The sequence below is a fragment of the Limanda limanda genome, chromosome 16 (genome assembly GCF_963576545.1).
Source record: "Limanda limanda chromosome 16, fLimLim1.1, whole genome shotgun sequence".
NCBI classification, from domain to species: domain Eukaryota; kingdom Metazoa; phylum Chordata; class Actinopteri; order Pleuronectiformes; family Pleuronectidae; genus Limanda; species Limanda limanda.
Genome location: NC_083651.1, coordinates 25,757,617 through 25,783,740, shown reverse-complemented (window position 1 = coordinate 25,783,740; position 26,124 = coordinate 25,757,617). Strand labels below are relative to the sequence as shown.

The 26,124-nt window shown below is 38.8% G+C and overlaps 1 protein-coding gene across 1 annotated transcript; it reads right to left on the bottom strand.

Moving 5' to 3' along the window:
• Positions 1-3,926: 3,926 nt before the first annotated feature.
• Positions 3,927-24,578, bottom strand: LOC133021567 (interferon alpha/beta receptor 1b-like). Its single transcript, XM_061088473.1, has 8 exons — positions 24,326-24,578; positions 19,600-19,765; positions 15,782-15,972; positions 14,651-14,811; positions 8,413-8,566; positions 6,532-6,689; positions 5,491-5,663; positions 3,927-5,299 (listed from the first exon to the last, which is right to left on the bottom strand). Exons 1-8 carry the CDS (start codon positions 24,378-24,380, stop codon positions 5,089-5,091), a joined length of 1,269 nt encoding a protein of 422 aa, XP_060944456.1. The 5' UTR covers positions 24,381-24,578; the 3' UTR covers positions 3,927-5,088.
• Between the last annotated feature and the right edge of the window lie 1,546 nt (positions 24,579-26,124).

Here is a 26,124-nt window from a genome sequence, read left to right as displayed (position 1 = left end):
GAGAGAGGAATAGAGAGAGAGAGATTTGGAGCTTTACCGCCACCAACTGTTCTGGAGGGTCTAATAAACTTAAAGCTGAATCCCATAAGCAAAACGCTCTGTTCTGCAATCAATCCAAACATATAGTTTCTAGCAAGTTACATAAGCAAACACTCAAGTGTATGTGCACCTGTCTTCCATGTAGAGACATGTACCACATATGAAGTGGATATAAAATAATTTAGCATGATCTGTCCCTGTCCATGACAAGGATACTGATAGGAGCAAAAAAGACAAACCTTTAACGTGAAATAAAATCTGCTGGCTGGACCCTCAACAAGAGTAATGAAAAACTACTAAAAACCTTTTTAACAGGTAAAAATATGTAGAAACCTCAGAGAGAGCCACATGTGAGGGATCCCTCTCCCAGGACGGACAGAAGTGTCAAGTGTAAGAAAACATCATCAGGATTAAAGTTTTTAGCAGCATCGATGAGGGTAAACATTTTTCAATACTATATGTGAAGCAGTCCTGCTGCAAGCATAGTCTCTGGTCAGCAGCCAGCAAGATCACGTTCCAGCATCAGGATGGGATCCACTATAGTCCACAGTTATTGTCCACTGCCGCCAGTTAGAATCCATTATCAGCTGCCGCCTCGGTCGTGGTCCACCATCATCCGATGCCAACGCGACAAAGGATCCTCCACTACACTACGATCAGCAGGCACGATACAGAATCCACCGAACTGGATCCACCATTGCGACCTCTGACGCGCGATCCACAATCATATCCATGGTGCGGCCACAGCTGTGGCCCTGCATCCGTGGGCGCTAAGGCACAGAAACTCCGGGAAAGGGGTCAAGTTAGTAACATGTACTGATGAGATAAGAATGACCTTGATGTGTTAGGGATGGAGAAAAGGAAGGAAAATCAGGAAAGAGAAGCTCGGTGTGTCTTGTGTCATAAATTCCCTGTGCGTCTTAGCATCATCAGGGGTTTTTGCCTTTTAATCAATTTTGGAACATAGGGAGAGTTACTTTCTGCCGCAGTAATTAGCTCTAACTATAAGCTTTATCAAAAAGGAAGGTTTTGAGTCTACTCTTAAACGAACAGAGCGTGTCTGCTTCCCGAACTGAAAGTGAGAGATTATTCCACAGGAGTGGGGCTTGATGGCTAAAAGCTCTGGCTCCTACTCTACTTTTAGAGACTTTAGGGACGACAAGTAAACCTGAATTCTGGGATCGGAGTGCTCTAGTAGGTTGATATGGTATTAACATCTCTGGTAAAAAGGTGCCATATCATTAAGGGCCTTGAAGGTGAGGAGGAGAATTTTAAATTCTATTCTTGATTTAACAGGAAGCCAGTGTAGCGATGCTAATACTGGAGAAATGTGCTCTCTTTTCTTAGTTCTTGTCAGGACACGTGCTGCGGCATTTTGGACAAGCTGCAGAGTCTTTAACGACTTACTGCTGGAGCCAGATAATAATGAATTACAATAGTCCAGTCTCGATGTAACAAAGGCGTGGAGTAGTTTTTCTGCATCTTTTTGCTAAAGGACATGTCTGATTTTTGAGATATTAAGCAAGTGGAAAAAGGCGGTCCTAGAAATTTGTTTTAAGTGACTATTAAAGGACAAATCAGGATCGAAGATCACTCCCAAGTTCCTGACTGTGTCATTGGAAGCAAGGGCAATGTCATCTAGCGCAGCTATATCATTAGATAATGTTTCTCTAAGGTGTTTAGGGCAGAGTATTATAACCTCAGTTTTATTTGAGTTTAATAAGAGAAAATTGCGGGTCATCCAGGTTTTTATGTCCTTGAGACATGCTCAAAGTTTAGTTAATTGATTACTTTGATCAGGTTTTATTGACAAATATAACTGGGTGTCATCCGCATAACAGTGAAAATTTACCGAGTGTGTCCTGATAATGTTTCTTAGTGGAAGCATATATAATGAGAATAAAATTGGGCCGAGCACAGACCCTTGTGGAACACCATGGTTAACTTTGGTGCGCACAGATGACTCATCATTAAATTGTACAAATTGGGAGCGATCAGAAAAATAAGATTTAAACAAGTTCAGGGCCGTTCCTTTAATGTTAATTAACTGTTTTAGTCTCTGTAATAAAATTTGATGGTCAATTGTGTCGAATGCTGCACTGAGATCTAACAGAACGAGGACAGACACAAGTCCCTGATCTGAAGCTATTAGAAGGTCATTAGTGACTTTTGCCAGGGCTGTCTCTGTGCTGTGATTGGTTCTAAACCCAGACTGAAAGTCTTCATATATATTATTTTCCTGGAGGAACTCACACAGCTGATTGTCTACAACTTTTTCTAAGATTTTAGACAGGAAGGGGAGATTAGATATTGGCCTGTAATTTGCTAAAACCTCTGGGTCTATGGTGGGTTTTTTGAGTAGGGGTTTGATTACAGCTATTTTAAAAGACTGTGGTACATAACCTGATGATAATGACAGATTGATTGTGTTAAGAAGCGAACTATCTATTAGGGGCAGAATTTCTTTAAGTAATTTAGTTGGAATCGGATCTAAGATACAGGTTGTTGGTTTAGAACCTGAGATTATTTTGGTAAACTGGTCACGGGTTATCAGAGAGAAGCTGTCTAAGTAATGGGAAGGATTCTCAGCTGTTTCTGAGATCTCTGTTGTTGGGAGGGTATTAGTGCCAATTGAGGGCAGGAGATGGTTGATTTTATTTCTAATAGTTAGAATTTTATCATTAAAAAAGGTCATAAAGATATTGCTATTTAGGGATCGAGGAATACTGGGTTCGTTGGAGGTGTGACTGTCAGCCTGGCTACAGTGCTGAAGAGAAACCTTGGGTTGTTTTTATTCTCTTCTATTAGTTTTGAATAATAGGCAGCTCTTGCTTTGTGGAGAGCCTTTTTTTATTCTTTAACACTACTCTTCCAGTCTAGGAGATTTTCAACACTGTTGCTGGAGCGCCACTTCCTTTCTAATTTTCTTGATATTTGTTTCAACTCATGTGTCTTGGAATTATACCACGGAGCTAATTGACTATGTTTTACACATTTCTTTTTTATGTCATCTATATTATCGATTTTGACCGTGTACTCGGCCTTGCCGCCACTCGACCCGTAGAGTCCCAACCCGGCGATAAAGATCCACTTTATGGAGGCACAGCACCACTTATTCCTGACTGTGTATCTAGTGCAGTATATCAATCAATCAATCTATCAAATTTTATTTGTATAGTCCATATTCACAAATTACAATAAGTCTCTTAGGGCTTTAACAAGGTGTGACATCCTCTGCCCTCATATATATTTATGTTCTTACACTTGCTTTGTCTTTTTTGTATAAATAAATATAATTGTTTTGTTCTAAATACAAAAAAAACATACTACTTCACTGCTAAATTAATGTGAGATTAAATAGGATAAGGGGGAAAATACATGCTTAAATCGAGGGTGATAATTCAGCCAGTGCTGTAATATTTCCTAAAATATTATGTTTTTCAAAGTCTGACACACAATCTGGTACAGTTAGGGTGTCGCAAATTAAATATTCAATCAAAGTCATGTATATTTGGTTATTACACACTAAACTGAGATGGAGACAGTCAACAATTAAAGGATGTGACTATGGGAAAACTGACATAAAAAAATATTTAATCACCATGAAAAACGTGACAGGTACAGAGGTGCAATGACTCATTCATCAATCACACAAAAACAACTACTGTATTTTGATAATCTACTAATGATGGGCATTTTCCAAAAACGGACATTTTAGAGACTAAATTATGAATCAGGAAATTTATCGACAGATAAATTGAAAAAGAAGAGTCAATAGTTGCAGCCCTACTGAGGCTAAACATTGTTGCAGTCTTGTGTAAGTGCGTGCCTGAGAGAGAGAGAGAGAGAATCAGCATGCAGAAAAGTCACTAATTTAGGCACAGAGGTTTCGCTTTGGGGTGTTTTATTTCATTATCTTTGATTGTCCATTAACATGGCTGCTGTAGATTCACAGCTTCACAAGAGGCTTAGACACAATATCAACAAAGAAAATATGTTCAGACAATGCAGAGGAAATTCAGCAACAACGATGAACCTATTTCACAAAAAAATTGCTCAGGTTCTTTTGATCTTAGTTGAATGTAAAGTCATGGATTAAGTGATATGGAAAAACAAGTAAGGTAACATTTATAACTAACTGAACCAGGTTTCTCCATAAAAACCTAAAAAATACACACAAAACATGAAAACAGCAGAAGTAGAAATAATATTTTATTCAAGTTATATGCAAATATGACAAAAAAAATCTCTTTTCAGAACAAGCGAAACTGAAATGGCACCAAGATCCTATTAGAATCATAAATGTAATTAAATTGTGTTTAAGCTTTTCTCAGATCCACATCACAAGCACACCAAATAAAACCTAATTATCTTTAACTAATTGTTTTAGAAACAAACATAACTATTAAGAGGATCTTTTATGGATGGACTGATAACTACCTTGATTACGAGACATTTTATCAAAATGTTTAACAACCGAACCATTTTAAATATCATTGTGTCAGTAGTGACAATGACCAGCACTGCCCAGGCATACAATATATTTACATGGATACATGTAGAAACTCAATGTTTGGAGGGAGCATGATTTGATTTTACACTCAAAAACATTATTAATGCAGACTGAAACAAATATACACTAAATCCCTCAGACAGTCATATTTCAGCGACATGTCAACCCCTCACAGAATAAAATCAGGATTAAGACATTGGCTGCTGAAGATGAGCACTAACAGTACTCCTGGTTGGTGCCAAATTTAGGTCACTGAAGGAACTGGATCTTCAAACGCAATTTTAAAGAGAGCTACACAAACACTGAAGTAGTTTCTTTTTAGTTTAACAACACACTTCCTTCTTGGAAAGTGAGATGGTGAATGATAGGTCAACAGTTTTCTTCCTTGTGTGAGTCATTCGTGACCTTGTTTTTTCTAGAAATTGTTTTTACAGGAACAAAAAGCCACACTGTCATTATCCACAAACCTCCAGTTTCCTTAACATCATCCTTGCTTTATGTTTCTTCGAAACAAATATATTTTTCAATGCATATGTTCAGACACACATGTCTACAATGCCCTCATCTGCTATCAGAAGTTGTGTCTCGAGCCCTGGAGTCATTTCCTGCATCTTTACCTGCTCCAGGTCTTCAGTTCCTGTGCAGGTTTGACTGCTGTTGAGCTGTGACAGGTTGGAGGTTCCCCCAGTAGAATAAACTCCAGAGTCTCCACTGCTGCTGCTGCTGCCCTGACGACTGTGTCTTCCACTGGAACCGTCAAGGATAAGGTATATTTAGTAATTTGTTGTTTTTTCTCTAAAGTTGTATTAGTTTTCAGCAATACTGGTAAAAAAATTAAACAATACAAATACCAGAATATAATGTCTACATTCCTATCAAATACACGTTGTAAATATCAATGGAAAATGTGAGCAGATGTAGCATAGATTAAAATCTACCTGGTATCTGACTTCAGGTCTGATGGAGGAGCTGCCATGCCATCAGGACGAAATATGTGGATTTCCAGGGCTGTTGGCTCAGCACAAATGATCACATTATCACACAGCAGCTCTGATTCTGAACCCGGAGTGAGGAGGCGAGGAATGTCAGAACCAGGAGAGTCATAGATATACTGGAGGGGGGGCAAAGGGGAGGAAAAGAGAAGAGAGACTGAGATGAGACACTCTGGAAAAAAACTTGGTGAGCGGCTAGATTTATATATTAGCCCTATGTTCTTTTATGAACTACTAACAAAACTTTGTGAATATAAAGGTTATTTTACCGTAAATATCAGAATTATGAACACAAACTTGATTTGCCTCCTGTATGCATTCAGCCAAAGCTGTAATGCATGACTATTAAACAAGCGGCCTGTGGGCCTTGCCCTTTGGAATTTTTTTGTGGCCTGCAAGACTGGCTGGAAATCATGCTGGCATGTGTGCGAAGTGTAATATAATACGACCAAGGCAGCCAGGTACATGCACTCATGTGCGAATTGGATCGTGCTTGTGTGCTCACACAAATGGCAATCAGAGGAGACACTGCACTGGTTCACATAATAGCAAATATTTAAGGAGAAGCTAAAATGAAAGCTGTCTGTCTGTAGTCTGAGTGATTATATTAGTCTGACATGAATCTGGTTTAACCTTTGTAAACTTAAATCTACTGTCTTAAACAACAAGCCCCTTCCCTGTCGATCTCTAACAAAAATACCTGCAGAAAGAGCAACAGCAGTAGAAAGAAGAAACTTAGAAACTGTACTTTAGTTTTCATGTCAAATTCACCAAAATCATATAATGTGAATAATCATTCTTAATTTTTTAATTCAAATTCTTTTAAATAGTTCAAATGTTAAACACCTTGTACTTTCTCGGGATGGAATGCAACCAATTGCACAAACCCACAGTGATTTTTCTATTTAGCCCACTTGATATTGAAGTTGTATAGCCCTGCAGCATTGAGATAATTCAGACAATTGCATGCTGTCACCCCTTACGTACTTCCTTGAAATGTGGAGGCAACTGGTTGGAGGGGTACAACGTTGCCTTGAGTGTTTTGTAGCACCAAAAGGGGCCGTAGAGTATGAACAGCATGACAAGGAAGAAGATCACCAGAGAGCCCACGAAGTACAGGATGATCTGCCACCATGGAGTATTACCTGTTAAAGTGCAGAAACAAAAGCAGTGAATCACTCACACAGGGTTTCTACAGTTTTTCTAATGACATTAAATCAAAAACTTCTGTCCTATCAAAAACCACAATTATCGTTAGTGAAAGGGGGGAAATGAAAAGAATCCACATCAAAGCTGCAAAAGTTCTCACTTCCCTGCTCTATGTTCAAATTATCACGCATGTCATTCGTGTTAACGAAGACCAAATTATGTTGTTTACGGATGTCTCCAGTGCCAATCTTTGTGTGTGCGTATGTATGTGTATCTTGGTCTGAGAGAAAGAGAGCAAGTGGAGTTAAGAACAACTGAATGAATAACTCCACAGCTCTGCTATGAAGACATTTTTTTATCAATTTCCTTCGAAGACGAAGAAGAGACCTTCATACAATATGTGGCCCAGGACACACAATGAAAAGAATGTGGCCACATACTTTCCAGACTACCTTTGAATGTGGTTTCAGTGATTGGATCTCAGGACAAATTTGCAATGCTGCTGCAGATATGCCACAGCAGAGCGGCCAGCATAGTGAAGGACCCTTTCCACTCTGGACATCATCTGTTTGGCCTGCTGCCCTCTGGCAGACGCTTCAGGTGAATAAAAACACGGACAAACAGACTGAAAAACAGCTTTTACCCCTCGGCCATAAGAGAATTGAACTCTTTAAAATTTTTCTTTTACATAGACTATATTGCTCTACTAGTACAACTACAGATTTATCTGCTATAATTAAGAGCTGACTTGGTTACTAAAACGGGACCCTTTGCCCAAAGATTTGAAGCCAAACTGTAGAATAAAGAAAGTGTTTTGATTCACCAAATACATTTCTGGATTTAGTATACAGCTGCACAACATCAGCTGACTGCTGCCTGCAGACGGACAAAAGATTAATTCAAGGAAAAAACAGATTACACGCTTTGCCGCAAGTCGAGTATGCTGTTTTCCTGCTGCAGTGAAGAAAAACCAGCGGAATAAGCTGAATCCTGCTGTCGAGCCCACGTCTTGGGCTGGTGTGTGATGTTGTTAACAACATGACCTTTTCCCTACTGCGTGCCCTAGCTGCTTGCTGTGGGTCCCTCCATACGTTATGAATGGCTCGATGTGATGCAGCAGCTCTTCAACACAGACAAACGGTGGACATTTCTCTTTTAACAGCAATACACAGATCAGCTGTTCCTCTATTGTGAGACAGTGGGCTGTGCACGTTGCCATGTTGGTTTGTGACATAATGGTGAACACTATTGACTTCTTTGCGCTTTTTCACAGAATCTTTTTTTGTATGGGTTATTATATTACCCAGCCATAGACCCATTCAAATTTTTCCTGTCTAAATGTCAGACTGATGCTAAGAGGGACACTCTTCAAGATTATTGGCTATATTATCACATGCATTTCATTATAATCCAGTTACAGAAAAGTTGGTTGTATCTCTGGTCAAAGTTAATTGTAAATTTGTTTGTAAAGCTAAATATGCATGCGAGCCTGATATCGCACTGAAACATTTGTGTCCTTTGTCACATTTTTTTAAAATTTGTTGACCCCTGACAAATGCTGTGATTATGGACAGTTTGAAGTTTTGTCAAAGTAATAGTAAACAGGGCACCCAAATGGCTAGCAGTGACCCTGGACATACATTCTTAATCACTCATATCAACAGATGATTCAATAGTTCAGTCCCCCTAGGTCTATTAGAGATTGTGTTGCTCAGTTACCTTCAGTTTGCATACACTGGGGCGAAGTGAAGCTACTGCTCTTGTTGTAGAAGTCGTTGCATGACTGGATGCTCACACAGTACAACGTCCAAGCCTTTAGGCCTGGCAAAGTCACCAGTTTGGCCTCGCTGCTTAACGTCTGGGTTCTTAAGGCCTGAGGGACACATGGGACAGGTTAATCAAACTTTACTCTTTAATTTAATTAAGCCATGACACAACAACATTATCTGATCTCAACATGATCTGTGATGTGATGTCGGGAAGGAGGTGATAGATAATAAGGTCAAAGAAATTATAAAAAATTCCTCTGGTAGATGAAAATCAAAATATCACTTTTACACAGTATTTGTTCCAGTAATGGCGCTCCTGTACGTACTGAAGTGATGATTTTGTTAATTTCTATGAAATTGATATAATTTATCTCATCAGAGTCTCTTGACTCGGTGTCCTCCCTCCATACTCCTGCTGACCTGTGCTCATTTTACACTTTAACATTAACACCAACACTAATCACTAATAAGTTATTAGGATCTGAACAGTACCAACGCTATGTTATTATGAGTATGTGTTATTTAAACACATGAAACCAACATTTAGTGCACACATAACACACACAACACAATAAGCATAGCTAGTATATCAGTGTTTAGTGACAGGAACCATCCGGATTCATGATATGACATCATCGATTAATAATAAATAAATAAATGTGATTGTCAGTTTGTGTGTGAAGAGTGACAGACCAGCAGACACACACACACACAAGTTCCTAGAAGAAACACTAACATACTAACCTAATGCAATACATGAACTAGAAGCCCATCCAAATAATAACAATCCCACCCTCTTTACATTCATATATTAAATGATTATATTTATTACTTTGGTTGTGTGTGGTTTATTTTGTTTGTGTTTTATTTATTTAGGATTTTTCAAACATTTATAATTGTAATTAAAATGTCGGACTGAATATTCTTAAGAATTTAAAGTTCATTGCTCTTTGAAAGGGTATAATTGCAATATAATATTGTAGGTGCACCTTAAGTATGCTCTGGTGCACCTAAATCCACCAATGTAAAAACTTAGTCTGGAGCCCTGCCTAAGTCAACAAATTCTGTTGTTTTAAACCAGTCTTTACAGTTTACAGATGTGTCGAACTGTTTTTGTGTGTGAGTGCTTGTTGAGGTGTGATATTGTGGAGGTAATTTCAAACAAACAGACATTTAAACTGTAGAGGGTCAGAGACGTCAGCTGAGTTGGTGTCGGTACGCGAAAAGCAAGAAAACCTAATAATGTAGCGGCACTGATGGCTACCATATTCTGTTATTCTTCTTGATCTTTTTTCGGAGCAGCACAAAGAAGAAGAAGATGTAACATGAGCTTGAAAGTGCTATTAGATTCCCAACAGATCTAAATGTGGACACTGGTGACGAGGATTAATACCAAGTGTATATTTGATAAGCTGAATAGAATTTGAAAAACATTTTTAAAAGGCTGCACAAAATTGAGAAAAAATGTGATATGCAATAATGTTGTTGAATAATGCGAAGACAATATGACATGGATAAATAAACAAATGCTTAAGTATACAGTGTTAAAGTCTTTCTGCCTTGGTTTCAATGCTAACATAGTACACATACACTGAGTAGCCTATTTTGAAACTGCATTATTTCCAATTCCATCAACATGGTTTTATTGAAACAATTTATAGACATCAATTTGGACTGGGGAAAACATGATCACTAGCAGTTTCCAATGTACTAGAATTTTGTCAGGAGACGAGGCAGCTTGAAATTCTCTATTCAGTCAGGTCTGCAGGAAAAAAAAAATATATATATTCCACCTAACTCATGTATATAAAGTATCCTGTGACATCTTTCCATATTTATTAAAGCATATTTGCACTCTGCATTAACCATTGAACTATTTCTCCATTTCCTTCACACTGTTGTTGTGTTTTTCATGTTCATATATGTATACTTTAATATATATATAGAGATACATTATCTAATGATATAGCTGCAATAGACGACATTGCCCTTGCTTCCAATGATAGTCACGAACTTGGGAGTGATCTTCGATCCTGATTTGTCCTTTAATTTTCACTTAAAACTAATTTCTAGGACGGCCTTTTTCCACTTGCGTAATATCTCAAATCAAACATATCCTTCGCAAAAAGATGCAGAAAAACTAGTGCACGCCTTTGTTACATCCAGACTGGACTATTGTAATTCATTATTATCAGGTTCCAGCAGTAAGCAGTTAAAGACTCTGCAGCTTGTCCAAAATGCCGCAGCACGTGTCCTGACGACAACCAAGAGAGGAGAGCACATTTCTCCAGTATTAGCGTCGCTACACTGATTCCAGTTAAATCAAGAATAGAATTTAAAATTCTCCTCCTCAACTTCAAGGCCCTTAATAATATGGCGCCTTCTTACCTTAAAGAGATGTTAGTACCTTATCAACCCACTAATGCACTCCGCTCCCAGAATTCAGGCTTACTTGGCGTCCCTAAAGTCTCTTAAAGTAGACTAGGAGCCAGAGCTTTCAGCCATCAAGCCCCTCTCCTGTGGAATAAATTCTCGCTTTCATTTCGGGAAGCAGACACCAATTGTACGTTTAAAAGTAGGCTTAAAACCTTCCTTTTTGATACAGCGTATAGTTAGAGCTGGTTCAGGCTTGTCTTATACCTGCTCTTAGTTATGCTGCTATAGGTCTAGAAGGTTGATAACACCAACTGGCGGTATGCATTAATAAGGGCGGCAGAGTGTAACTTAACCTTTGTTCTAAAATAGGAAACGTTTAGTTCAAAAAGGCATAGAGGTATTGATGTCTGATCTACTGAATGGGGCACATGGCTTTCATAGTACTGCCATACAAACTAGTAGCCAGTCAGATTTACCTTGAGCCTCAATGCACCCTCAAGTTCGGCCTGTATCATTGTATCATGATTACAAGGCAAAAAGACCTGATGGTGCAAAGGGAATTTATGACACATGACACACGGAGCTTCTCTTTCCAGCTTCTCCTTCCTCTTCTCCCTCCTTATCACATCAAAATAATGCATATCACATCAATACATGTTTCTGACTTGACTCCTTCCCCGGAGTCCCTGTGCCTTATTGCCCGCAGATCCAGGGCCGCAGCTGTGGCCACATCATCATGGATTGCTATTTGTGGATTGCGTGTCGGTGGTCGCGGTGGTGGATCCAGTGTGGTGGATTCTATGTCGTGCCGGCTGATTGTAGAGTGAATGGTGGATCCTTTGTCGCGTTGGCGTCAGATAATGGTGGTGGACCACGACCAAGGTGGCAGCTGATGATGGATCCTAACTGGCGGCAGTGGACAATGACTGTGGACTACATTGGCATCCGATCTTGATGGTGGATCGTGATCTTGCTGGCTGCTGACTATAGACTATGATTGCAGCAGGACTGCTTGACATATAGTATTGAAGTTATCCTTCAAAATGTTTACCCTCATCATTGCTGCTAAAACCTTATCTTTATGATGTTTTCCTACACTTGACACTCAACGCATTTTTACCCTGCTAAACGTTTTTTTTTTAAGTAGTTTTTCCTTACTATAGTTGAGGGTTAAGGACAGAGGATGTCTCACAATGTTACAGCCCTATGAGACAAATTGTGTTTTGTGAATATGGGCTATGCAAATAAAATTTGATTGATTGATTGACAGCTTTCTTCCAACTGCGCAATATTGGGAAAATTAGGAACATCCTGTGTTAGAAGGATGCTGAGAAACTCATCCATGCATTTGTTACCTATAGACTTGATTACTTTAATTCTTTATTATCAGGATGTCACAGTAAGTCTGTGAAAACCTTCAGTTGGTACAAAATGCTGCAGCACGAGTGCTGAAAGGAACTAGAAGGAGAGATCATATTACTCCTGTCTTAGCTTGTCTGCATTAGCTTCTTCTAAAATTCTGAATATAATTCAAAAAACTGCTCCTCACATATAAAGCCCTTAACAATCAAGCCCCTTCATATATCAAGGAGCTCATAACATCATATTATCCAAATAGATCACTTCACTCCCAAACTACAGGTTATCTTGTGGTTCCTAGAATCAGTAATAGTTGAATGGGAGGTAGAGCCTTCAGCTACCAGGCTCATCTCTTGTGGAACCAGCTCACCAGCACTCCTCTGGGCTCGGGAGGCAGACACCATCTCTACAGTTAAGGTTAAACTTAAAACTTTCCTTTTTGATAAAGCCTATCTATAGTTAGGGCTGGATCAGGTGAGTCATGATGAACCATCCCTTAGTTATGCTGCTATAGGTCTAGACTGCCCCTCACCGCATTCACTTATGCGTCTATGTGTCTTTTCCTCCCATAGTCTCTTTCTCTCTTTGCAGGTATCTCTGACTCCAGAGCTGCAGGAAAACAATTTATTATTATTCATATTATTAACAATAATACCTATTATTAATTAATTATTATATGAATTGTTGCTGCTATTATCAATAATCAATAGCATATTTACACTCTTATTGTTTTCATCATAGCTAATCACAAGTCTGATGAAACCTGATGGTGCACAAGTGTTCCTGGTCTCTCTCTCCTCTCTCACTTTCTCCTCTTTTCTACCCAACTCTCCTCTTCTCCTAATTTTTCCCTGCTCACCCCAACCGGTCGAGGCAGATGGCTGCCCACACTCAGTCTGGTTCTGCCAGAGGTTTCTTCCAGTAAATGAAGGAGTTTTTTCTCTCCACAGTCGCCAATGTGCTTGCTCATTGTGGGAACTGTTGGGCTTCTCTATAAATTTGAAGGTCTTGACCTTCTATGTAACGTGTTTTGAGATAATGTATTTTATGATTTGGAGCTATACAAACAAAATTGAATTGAATTGAACTGAATTATCTAGGGCGGTAGGGCTCCATCTGATGGCCAAATATACTGTATTGACATCGGAGAATGAATGCATGGCACATGGAATAACATTTATGGCAGACAAGGAGTCTTGTGCAACCCACATAGGGTATGTTGATATGGGGATGATGGTAAATTTGTATTTAGCCCTACATTTAATTACAGGTGTAAATTGGGTATAACTTCAAAAAATTACCTCTACCCAGATCTAAATAGTCTACCCATTTATAGCCAATCAATACCATGCAAATTGTTTTTATCATGCCTTGACAAACTGGCTTTGAAACAATAATTTTCCACAAATAAATGATTAAATTTGAGGATTTCAATAACAATCTTCTCCTAAATTAGAGACTGAAGCTTCCATTGTATAATATTTAGCATGCAATCTGTCCTTAAAGCAAATGATCTGACCAACTCTTAAGATCTGAGCAAGTTATGGGTTATTTTAGAATGCATTGTAATAATATGGTTCCTCCTCGTCAAACCAGTTTTAAGACAGACCTGCTAAATGCTTTAATGCGAAAGGAGCTAGCAGGAAATAATGGCACCAGACATGAAGTCAAGTCACTCTTTCTCATGTTGTACTCTAAGCACAGACAGGAAACATCTCTGCTACGTGTGAAGATTACAAATCAAAATCAATAAACTAACTTTACTTTATTAAAGTACTTCCTTAAACAGTGTACAGGGCCTTTCTTTACCTAAAGTGAAAAAGGTAACATCCTGTTATTTGAGGCAGGCAGGTCTGTATTAAAGATAATCCCCTATTTGTTTGATTTATAATTGGCCTTGTTTTAATACATCGTCCTGTTTGCTATCTGCTCCTTGTCAACAAGAAACACAGAAAACTATATTAGGTCATGATGAATGCAGAGTTGATATATAAGATACTTAGTACTAAATAAACATGTAGACAAGTGAGATTTTCCCCACCTACTTCTGATATGTTTAACAGAACCACAGCGTGCAGATTAGACTAATTGAGTTCTGGCAAACTTAAATTTTGATTTTCAATGCTCATAAATAAAATCTGATGCAATAGACGTTTGTGCAAACACAAATATAATGAAGTTAAATTATATGTTTCATTATCATACATTTTCTGCATGCTTTACATTTGTGGTTATTCTGTCAGTTTAAATCCTGCGTTGTGTGAACCAAAGTGAATGTTAATTCTTAATTCCTAATTCTCCTTTACAATAATTATTAAAATTTGTACGATCAGGCAGACAAATTACTTGAAATATGATGAAATAGGTAGGTGGTATTAGCATGTGCCAGAGGTCTCAAAGACAAGAACGAATATTGTTCACATGGTTGTATGTCAGAAGGATGAGCTGCCTACCTTTGAGTCTTCAGGATGTTCCCAGTAGAGGATGTGGTAGTACATTTCTGAAAGATGTTCCTTCATGGAGGTGTTGATGCTTGTCAATGGTTCAGAGATGAAAACATCGAGGTCACTTCCAGCAGGTGCAAGGTCCACTTTGGCAGGAGGGCCCAGAGCAGCTGAGACACAGGATGAGATCCAGGAGTGAATAGATTAAGGTCTGTCATACTGTATGTGTTCTTTCCTCAAAGCACAAACAAAGTATTTATTAATTTAAAATAAATACATAAATAAATGGAACCTCTTTTATAAATTCTAACCACAGAAATGTAGGGTGATAAGCATTGATTACAACTGATAATTATACAATTAACTGGTATTTTCGATAATTGAATCCATTTCCAATCCATCATTTAGTTAGGTCCATAAATATTTGTACATTGACACAATTTTCATCATTTTGGCTCTGTACACCACCACAATGGATTTTGAATAAAAAAATAGATGTGCTTTAAGTCCAGATTTTAAGCTTTAATTTGAGGCTATTTACATCCAAATCAGGTGAACGGTGTAGGAATTACAACACATTTTATACGTTGCACCCCCCCTCTTTAAGGGACCAAAAGTGATAGATATCAGTAAACAAATTCACAATGAAGTTTCTAAATAATTCCAATACTAGATAAAAGTAAGTAGAATACCATAAAGAAAAATACCAATTTAAACTAAAGAAAAGACATTGCTCTTAACTTGCTAAATGCATATAAAATATTAATTGATTACAGTGCTTTTACTGAGTTACTATTCAACACCCAGAGTGAACAGACTTTACCTAGACTCCTTGCATGATTACTACTGAACTCTACACTGTTGTTTTGATAGTTTGGCGTGTTTTGAGACTGATCACAACACACCAAGGCTCCGTTCTAAGAAATGTGGTGCATGGCTCTATCAACATCTCTTTGTGGTTCAATCTTCTCTGTCTACCAAAGAATGTTTTTTTCATTTTGATGGTCTGTGGTGTACTATCTAAGGTTACATGCTGCCATACACTCTTTCCTGTAAGCTGCCAAAACATTTAGAGGAAGTGTTTCATTATCTCATTCCCCTCTTCATTCACTTGTCTTCATTTCATCCCTTCTCTCTTACCATTTTTATCAGGGCAGAATTCCAATTGCACCCATTTGGAGTGATGCCCATTTGCATTGGCTCGAACACGAAGCACATAAATGCCCAGGTAGTGCAGGCCGCGCATTGTAAGATCACATGACCTGCGTGACTTTGCCTCACATGCCGGGGACCAGTTTGGACTCGTCTTCTGGGACTCCAGCTTATACTTCCTGAGGAGATGAGCAAACACATATTCGGGCATCACTTATGGTAACTTAAAACACCAGCCATTTTGAGGTAGACATCCTTTATTAGAACAAATTGGAAGAAACATAAGGAGTGCTTAATCATTATTAATAGACACACAGGGAGGAGCAAATTACTGACAGGGCTTTGTTATGGTCCAAACATGTATGAACAGACCCAAATGAACACTCTAAGCGAACATAGAGAACCTGTGCATGGCTCCATGGTTGTGTCGGCACCCTTGACTCACCATAGTTCTGATTGTCTGCACTAATCAGAAATGACATTGGCTTGATCACGTTCCAGGGCTGAGTCACATGGTCTCCCAGAGAAAAATCTAATATAATCATATATAAGGACAGACCGGAGGAATTAGAAAGGATTTGGAGACCACTTATCTCCTCTATACGTAGAAGGCTCTATTACCCCTGGGTAGCAATGTTCAGGATCAGAGTGGGAAGTTGTGTTATTAGGGCCCGAGCACAGACATCAAAGGTGTCTGGTGAGACCCTAAATTGTAATGATTATTATTATTATTATTATTCAGGCAAATGAATTGGCTTTTTGAGGGCTTTAACATGCTCAACTTCTTACCAAAATTTGCAGAAAGTTAGAAAGTGGTGAAAATTTACGTATTCTGAAGGAATTTTCAATGGGCGTCGCAAAATGGCTCAACGGTGCCCCCCGAGACAGCCCGAGACCCCCGGAAGGTGTTCCCATTGACCTATCTTCACAAAAATCGATATAAAAGGTGTATCATGACCAGACAAACAAAAAAGTCTCTTGGTGCAATTGGAAAAACACAACAGGAAGCCTGCTATTTTGCATTTAGTGGCCAGTTTGGCCATATTCCAAATTTTTTCTTTGATACACTTGTACCAGGGTTTTCATCGGATCAACTTCAAATTGAGATGAGTGTCATCACAACAAGATGGAGATACAAACTGACTGACAGATTTTTTTTTAATCACACGGTGTGACCGTGGCGTGGTGTCAAAGTTTGATTACACGCCATTAAAACACGATGTTCTGTAACGCGGACATACATGGACCATGAATCCTTTGATTTCAGTCTTCCTAGATCAAAGGAAACTTTATGTCTTGCAAAGGTTACGTCTCTCTCTCTCTCAGAACTGGTTATTTTTTATTATTATTATTCAGGCAAATTAATTGGCTTTTTGAGGGCTTTAACATGCTGAACTTATTACCAAAATTTGCAGAAAGTTAGAAAGTGGTGAAAATTTACATATTCTGAAGGAATTTTCAATGGGCATCGCAAAATGGCTCAACGGTGCCCCCGAGACCCCTGGAACGTGTTCACATTGACCGATCTTCACAAAACTCGACACACAGGTGTATCATGACCAGACAAACAAAAAATGTATTTAGGTGCAATTGGAAAACACAACAGGAAGCCTGCTATTTTGCATTGTGGCCATTTTGGCCATATTCCACATTTTTTTATTATTATTATTCAGGCAAATGAATTGGCTTTTTGAGGGCTTTAATTTGTAGTTATTTTTGTCATGTGTTGATCCATTGTATTACTTAAAAAGGCTATTGTTTAAGCACTTTGCACTTTTTTGTTTGATGGAACGTGTGGTGGGAGGCTTTGAATAATGACAAATATTTCTCCCTAACTAATCAAAAAACAAATTTTTGCTCAACATAAATCATTAACTGCTCTTAAGAATGCAATTATTAACAATGCAGGTTAGGTTTCAGTTAAGAATTAGTTGAAAACCATTGTAATGAACATGTCAATCAACTATTAATAAGGCTATATTGTGGTAGATAGACAGTCATTGAGGCACAACAATAGTTTTCTGGTTGAATGTTCATTATTATTTGTACTTTGATTACAAGTGTCAGTTTGGCCTCATTTTATATAACTACAATCTGGCCCATATCCTATGTGACCTAGCCTCTGCCAAATTAATTTGATAAAAAAAAAAGTAAACCCCCAAAAAACAAACCCTTTACACCTTGTATCATAACCAAAATAATATATATATATATATTATATATATTGTTACATCTGCCCCTCGGACTTCTTCTACCATGCCCTCTACCTCTTGTTCTGGGTTCTACTAACCTGCTACCATTCCCTGAGTTGTTCTCCCTATGTGGGTGATTGCCTGCAGGTGCACCGGAGTCAGAACAGAGCCTCACCAGCTAAACTCAGCCTTACCAGCTCCATGCTGCAAGATCATAGTCTCTGATACCAGTTACTGTTGCTACGCTTCAAGCCATATATCGGTACTTGTGTTTGCTATTTAGCATTTAGCCCTTGTTATCTGATCCTCATACTATTCTCCATTTCCCTTCTCCAGCTCCTCCTGTTCTAGCTCCGGTCCCTGCTCTCTGAATAACCGTCTGGACCTTTCACCTTTAACCCCATCATTCCTGCCTCAGCCTAAAGCTCCTGGCTCCCCACACTGCAGCCTGGCAATAAATACCTTTCACCTACTCCTGTTTCCCTGTCTGTGTTTGCACCTCGGTTCACTGTCCAACAGTTCCAGATAACATATATATATAATATTCTTCTTTAATTTATTCATGGCTCCGTAAGCTAATGTTAGTCTTGATATGATGTAGAGCAACTCACAGCTCACGTTGTAGCCTGGAAGCAAGTTAAAGTGAAATGCTAAAGGAAAACTTGACCAAAATTCCTCGGTTATTTGAAAAATTATCTAGTGAAATTAAGTATTTTTTAAATTATGAATATTGAGTCTATCCAACCGCTTTACAAAAACTTTCTACTTACATTCATGTTGGATGTAATGAACATGTAAAGAGTAAATCATATTTATGATACAGCTATAAACTATTAAGCAGAACTTTATCACACATTCAGACGCTTAACAATAACAACACAGAGTACAGTGACACCATTTTCTTGGTTCGAACTTCGAAGAACTTACGATACTGGCATTACCGGCCAACATTATTTGAGATCAAGCTAGTCACAACCAACTTGTTTCTTGGCTGACAATTGCTGTCTCTCTTCTTTATATTTGAGGTACAGCAGTGGACACCAACCTTTTCCAGGCCAAGATCACTTTTTAATTCCAAACGTAACCCGAGATCTACCACCCTGATATCTTCCAAAAATCCCAGTTAGGATGGTCATATTCATTATTTTTTGCAATTTGCATTAAAGGCTGAATGTACAAGAAATAAATATACACAAAGAGAGGCAGTTTTGCAATTTTTCTATGAATATCAATTCATATTTACAATGCACAATATGTAGCTTCTCAGTTCCACATCATGTTCTGCAGAGAAGCTGCTACTGCAGCACAAAGTTTTTACATATAGGCTTTGATTTGAATATGGCCACAAATATGATTATTGGCTTTTATGAAGGAACTCCCTTGTACTCAAATAAATACCTGTACTACACAGTTTGAAGCCGTGCATCTTCCGTTCTTGCAAATATTTCACAATAAAAAAACAAACAAACAACCGACACACAACTGAAATGCGGCGCAACGACAGCCAGTGAGTCCAGAGAGTTGGGGGATAGACAGCGAAGACTGAGAGATCGACCAGTAGATCGCGATCAACGGGTTGGTGATCACTGATGTGTATGTTTGAGTAAGACTCACCCAACATATTGTGTGGTAAAGGTGACAGCATGACTCTCTGTGTGATTCTGGTCCCAGTCCCAGCTTAATGCGTAATTGGTGTTCAAAGTGATCATGATCAGGTCCCGTGGCGGGGCCAGCTCTGGTCCAACTGCTGCCAAAGTTGCTACAGCAATACAGTCAATTTCTGTAAAAAAAATAAAACAGATTCAGAAGTGAACAGACACAAAAAGGCACACATTTGCTGGTTCCTGTTTCTAAAATGTGAAAATATTCTGCTTTTTATTTGTCATGACATGATTGAAAATGTGATATCTTCTGAATTTGTAATCAATGACACTGATTTCCATATTGGAACAATTTGTCCATGACTTTGCAGTAGTTACAAAGTCATTAATGAAAAACAATGTGTTGACCTTTTAGTTTATTTGTTCATTTTTATTCTGATAATAGGAGCTGCAGGTATGTGATGATGTGCGACTCCTCATCTCCTTTTTTTTTGCTGCTATTGGCACCCGTAAAAATTGTCCCTTGTTTGAAATAAAATGTTGCATCGGTTAGAAAAAAAATTCAAAGCACATCTCTAGTAAAAGAAGTTGCAGGGGACATTTTTTCTGTATTGAGAATATTGTTGTGACTATACTTACATACCTTTACTAGTGATCACAACAAAAACGTGTTCACAAAAAACGGCAACAACTGACTCCCCAGTTTCGCTGTACTGACAAATTTAGTGTTGAACCAGGTAGGAGAAAACTGGTGCAGCTCTGAAGAACTCTTGGGTTAAATAGGCGTTTTACCTTTCCCTTCTAGGTATAAGTCAGATGTGACATTGTAGGGGGCTCTGCTCTAGTGGTCGTGGAAAGGGAAGAACTTCTCATTTGTGTCCTCCTGCACAAACCGTGCTGGCACCTGCTGGCACAGGCTCTGGATCAACTCTATTAGCAGCTTAATGTGAAAAGTCTACTCCTTTTTTCATTTGTGTGGTAAACAGTTCATATTAGGGATGCAACTTATGGATTTTTCCGGCCGACACCGATAACCGATAATTACATGCTTAACATGGCGGATACCATTACCGATAATTATTTCACATTTCTTGAAAAGAAGTCCATAGCCTGTAGTTCATGTTACGCTCCAAACATGAGGGTAAATTTGCAAAATATAGTAGGCAAATATGGATTCAATAATATTCCATTGTTAACACAACAGTTCTGACCAGGGCCGGGTCTAGACAGGCATGTATGAGGGGGCAGCCACAAATCTTGAGGGGGCATTGTGCTTTATTATATTATTATTATTATAAATTGGGATTTAGTTTGAGGGGGCACAACATTTATTTGAGGGGACCAGGCCCCCTCTTGCCCCTGCCTAGACCCGGCCCTGGTTCTGACTCAGTTCTGAGTGTTTCTTTAGTTTTTCCGTGAATTTAAGAGAAAACTTCAAACAACTTCATGTGGAGAAGAATTTCTCCTTCAAAAGAATTTAAATTACATATTTTGATCTCAAATATGTCAAATATCTCAAATAAGATATTTCAATGTAATAAACAGTAATTCAGATAAAATAATGGGCATTCAAAAATAAAGGCTATTATAGAACTGAAAGCCTGATAAAAACTTTCAAAAGCACATGGAATATTATGCTCAACAAAAGAAAAGGAAAAAGGTTGAGGACAGCTTATGTACTTTTAATGCATGAGAGTATGGAAGGTTTCTCCATACTTTGGCCTTCATGTAGCATAAATCGTATATAAAATGTTTCACATAAAAACTCAAAATAAATTAAATGCAATGACAATAACTCTGAACAGAAATGTCAATTATTAAACACAATTAGTTACAAAAAAATGTAATGAATGAGGGCTGTTATTGAACTGACAGGCAGCTGTGTGCGAGTGCATGCAATAATGTCCGTTTCATATTGTAAGCTATTCTGCTTAGTTAGCTTTATTGTGGAAATGGTTTGTGTTTCCTGTCATAAGCAGTGTGTCTGTTGGGACTGTTGTTGTGAAGGCTCACCAACAGAAGTGGCTGGGTTGTGGAGAGAGAGGAGTAAAGAAGAAACATGTTGTCCTGGTTCACCCATACATATTTCGTGTCCTTCTTCTACTAATGTATAAATTAAGTAAACCCTCGGCTACAAAATCATCATCCAGCCATCGAGCCGTCAAACCAAGCATAATCACTGGACTGATGTCTGAGGTCCATAAGTCCGTTTTAAAACTTACAATCAATCAAATTATATTTGTATAGCCCATATTCTCATTGGCATCTATCAGACTATGAATGTGTGCGGCAACCACATCATATAGGGCAGGACATATCTGAAAAATAGAAGCAACTTGGCAGAGTGCAGGCTGGCTCGAAATGTGCCATTAGCTGGCGAAAACCTTTGTCTTCTACCACGGAAATTCACTGGTCATCAAGAGCGATACTTTCCGTGATAATGTCATTGATTGCCCTAGCCAATCGGCTTGTTGCTCCCTCACTGGGAGCTAAACACTAAACAAAATCACGACTGTTCACTGTCCTGTCTCCTAAAGGGTGGAATGAGCTCCCCATTGACATCAGGAAAGCAGAACGTCGATACATCTTCCGCCGCAAACTAAAAACACACCTCTTCCTATACCTTGAATAAAAGTTTAAAGTTACAATTTAATAGCACTTTGTAGTTTGGCTTTCTTGAAGAAATTGTACTTTCTTGATTGTTGTTGTTCTGGGTTTGTACCTTCATGGTTGATGCACTTATTGTAATTCGCTTTGGATAAAAGCGTCAGCTAAATGAAATGTAATGTAGTGTAGCCTATGGACTGTATTTAGCAAACTCCCTGCAGTTCTCATATACCTGCTGCATAGGCACTGCTGCACTGACACTTGCTTTGGCCTTTTTCCCCCTCACTTTGCTGGCTGCAAGCGCCTTCTATTCTCGCCATACATTGTTGTTGCGATGACAGTCATTAAGGTGACTTATGAGATTGGTGGTGATAAAAATTTTCCCCCTGTCGGAACCTTTGCACATTTGTTGCAAATCGTGATCCTCCAGTCGCTTTTGCAGGTGTGAAAAACGTCCACACCGGCAACATAGTTTCACTTCCAACATAAACACATCACAGATAGGCACGGATGTACTCGTGCCTGTACTCGATGTTGGAGTTCGTGTTACAGAGTGTATTTTACCAGAGGCTAGCAGAAAATATTAAGATGAGCGAGTTATCAAGGATGATACTGAATCCATAAATGGATTCAGTGTGGCCTGCAGACCCCAGCTTCACTCTCTAAACCCCCACCCTGTTCACCGTCACCTGATACATTACCCTGCTATTCCTCAGCCGAACCCACTGAGGAGCCCGTGCAGCTGGGAAGGACTGGAAAGTCTTTAATGCGGCCAGCCTGGCCACACCTGGCTCAGTGCCCTAGCCGGCCAAAAGATTAAGCTCATCAGTCCGAGGACGAACCCTGTTGAGCCATACACAATCCTCCATTCATGAAGACCCGTCCAGAAATTTGTTAGAAGCCAAACTGTTTTCTAATTCACTCTCTCTCTCTCCCTATCAAGGCCCTGGTAGAGTCAGGATTCGACGAGAACTTTATAGACCCTAATCTGGTTTCGCAGATCAACATTCCTCTCACCCCACTTTCAAAACCGGGAGAGGTGAGTGCCTTAGATGGCAGATACTTAGCTAGAATCCCTCACCAAACCCTACCTATTATCCCAATCACTTCCGGCAATCACCAAGAAATCATCCAATTTCTGGTTATCATTCAACCTTCTCCATCCCCTGTGGAGGCAGGGTTTTTCTTTGTTAGGAGAAAGACGGTTCCCTGCAGCCCTGAATTGACTTTTTAACCCTCAACAATATCACTGTTTAGGGGCTGATTAATTGAAGAAATTATCAAAAGATAAAAGAAAAACAAGTGTGTGTAGTTACATCTCTTCCATAGTAGTATTCGCCCATACTCCACACACGCACTTGACTTGACCTCAGCATTCAGGCATATCACTGCCAAACGCTAATTCTCCCCAGCACAGGTTTTCATGAAACTGCAGATGATTTCTATTTAACTGATAGAGTATCTAGATGTTATAATCAAAAATCCACCAATTTAGCTTTATGCAGACATGATATTGTCCTGGGTGATTCACCATATAACAAGGTACAATTCTGTCATGTATGTGTAGTTGAGCAGCTTTAAAACCACTAGTTACTTTATGTACTTCCTTGACATTGTAGCTAAACACTTCAATACAAAGAGACGCTTTTTTCTTGTGATTATGCTTTGGCCCGACATAAGTGTAAAACTTGCTTTCTCTTTTTACACACGATCATCTCGGTGTAGAATGTCCCAGTGCTTTCTCATTCTCTGAGCTTGTCAGACGACAACATTTTTGGGGTGTGTATTCTAGTTTTTGCTAGATTCTGCAATTGGGCCTGAATGTTGGCGGACGTTAACTCTAATCGTAAACTTGCGTTGACTTGAAAGTCTGACAAAAGAACAACGATTACAACAGTTTCCATACTTCCTCATCAAAAATGTAGCTGAACATTCAGACTCAAATGGGATGTAGCGTTTGAAGAAGGATGTAGCTGCTCGAAACGAATGCAGTTGTGTCATCATGTAGTAGTTACACATCCACCACTCTGCAGTTATTTGTATTTTATATCCATGTCACTTATTTAGCGCTGTGTTGGCGTCGTAGTGAAATGTATTAACAGCTTTAAGCATTAGGCAGCAAAATAACTTACCAACACTTTTTTGAAGGCAAACAAGGAGAAGGCCGACATACAAAGCTGAGGACATGTTGGTGTTTCGTGTTGAAACACATAAAGCTTCTCGTGTACTCTGAGTTCCTCTTGAGGTTCTGCCTGACGAACGCACCTCGGCCCTCCGCTGCCAGAGAGCTAACTCTTCGCCGTCAACATGTCTTCCTCGTTGGTGTTTGTTGAAAATGGGAAAACCCGCCTACCGATGTATTACCGCCACCGACTGGGCTGGAGTATTTCTGGAAATGAAGATGCGACAGTTTCTTTTACTGGCGAAAGTCTTACTCTTCTATGATTCAGAGTTTTTGGCCTGCGGAAATACATAAAAACAAACAACCTAACTTAAAGTTAAATCTTCTTCATTAAACCAGTTTCTTTTAAAAACTCAAAAAATATTTTATATTTTCCTTCTCCAATACTTAACAAATTCTTCAGGTAAAACTCTTCCACCCCACATCCCCTCAGCTCATTTGTAGTTTTGTGTCTGTGTGTTATATTTTTGGCAGTTACAGATGACATGCTCCACAGATTCCTCCCCAAAACCACATTGACACTGTCCTGATGGATTTTTCCCTATTAATTGTTTTATTTAGTCCTGTTCTTAGTCTTGCTATAACCTTTTGTTCTCTAGTATTTTTCCCCATTGTTTTCATTTCTCATTGTTTGTATCTGAGGTTCAGGGGCATTTCTCCCATCTGCACTTGAACAGCTATATTTTGGGAGGTCTTAATAGCTCCACAACATAGTCTCAGTCCCTGGTTTTGTATCCTCTCTATTTATTTAGCCTGTTTGTTCTGTAAACCATAATCCCATAGTATACAACTGATCTAATTAGTGCTATATATATTCTTCATAGCTCTTCTTCAGACCCTCTGAGACACCTCATTACATTGAGAACTATTTAGCATTTTTCCTCCATCTTATTTATATGTACAGTCCAGGTCAGCTTCAAATAAAACCCAAGATATCGGAATGTGCTTACCTGCTCTAGTTGTTCCCCATACATTTTTGATACTCTCTTACCTTTTTCCAAGAAAATATCATTACTCTAGTATTTTCCCATGAATGCATGAATCTCAATGCATATTCACATTTCTTGACCACCCTAATTGCACATTGCATCTTCTCTTGGACAATTTTTTTTTTTAGTTTTCATCGCTTTTTCATAAAGCCCCATCATCAGCAAATAATGATCTTCCTATATCAGCACTTATATCTGAGTACACATCACTAATCATGATGGAAAAAGGTATTGGGCTGATGACACTGCCCTGGGGCGTTCCGTTATCTACCTTACACCTGGTCGATATAGTCGTTTCCATCTTGCCCTGGATATATCTATCAAATAAATAGTTTTTTATCTAATTAAAAGTTGATTGATTGATCCTGTTATTCCCATTTTATCTAGTTTAATCATTAAACCCTCTTTCCATACCATGTCATAAGCCTTCTCAACATCTACCAACACTGCCATTATAACTTCTTTACTAACTGGAGATTTTCTAATTTCTGTCTCTAAACAGATTATTGGATCCATTGTTCCCCTCCCTTTCCTAAACCCACTCAGATAAGGAGATAACAAGCCCCTGCTCTCAATATGGAATGTTATTCTCTCAGTGATCATCCTTTCCATTATTTTTACAATATGAGATGTAAGTGCGATTGGTCTGTAGCTTGTTGGTTTTGTCGGGTCCTTTCCTGGTTTATTATAGGTATGATGACTTCTTCCTTCCAGTTAGTGGGTAATTTTCCCTTTTCCCATATTTTATTATATATACCTA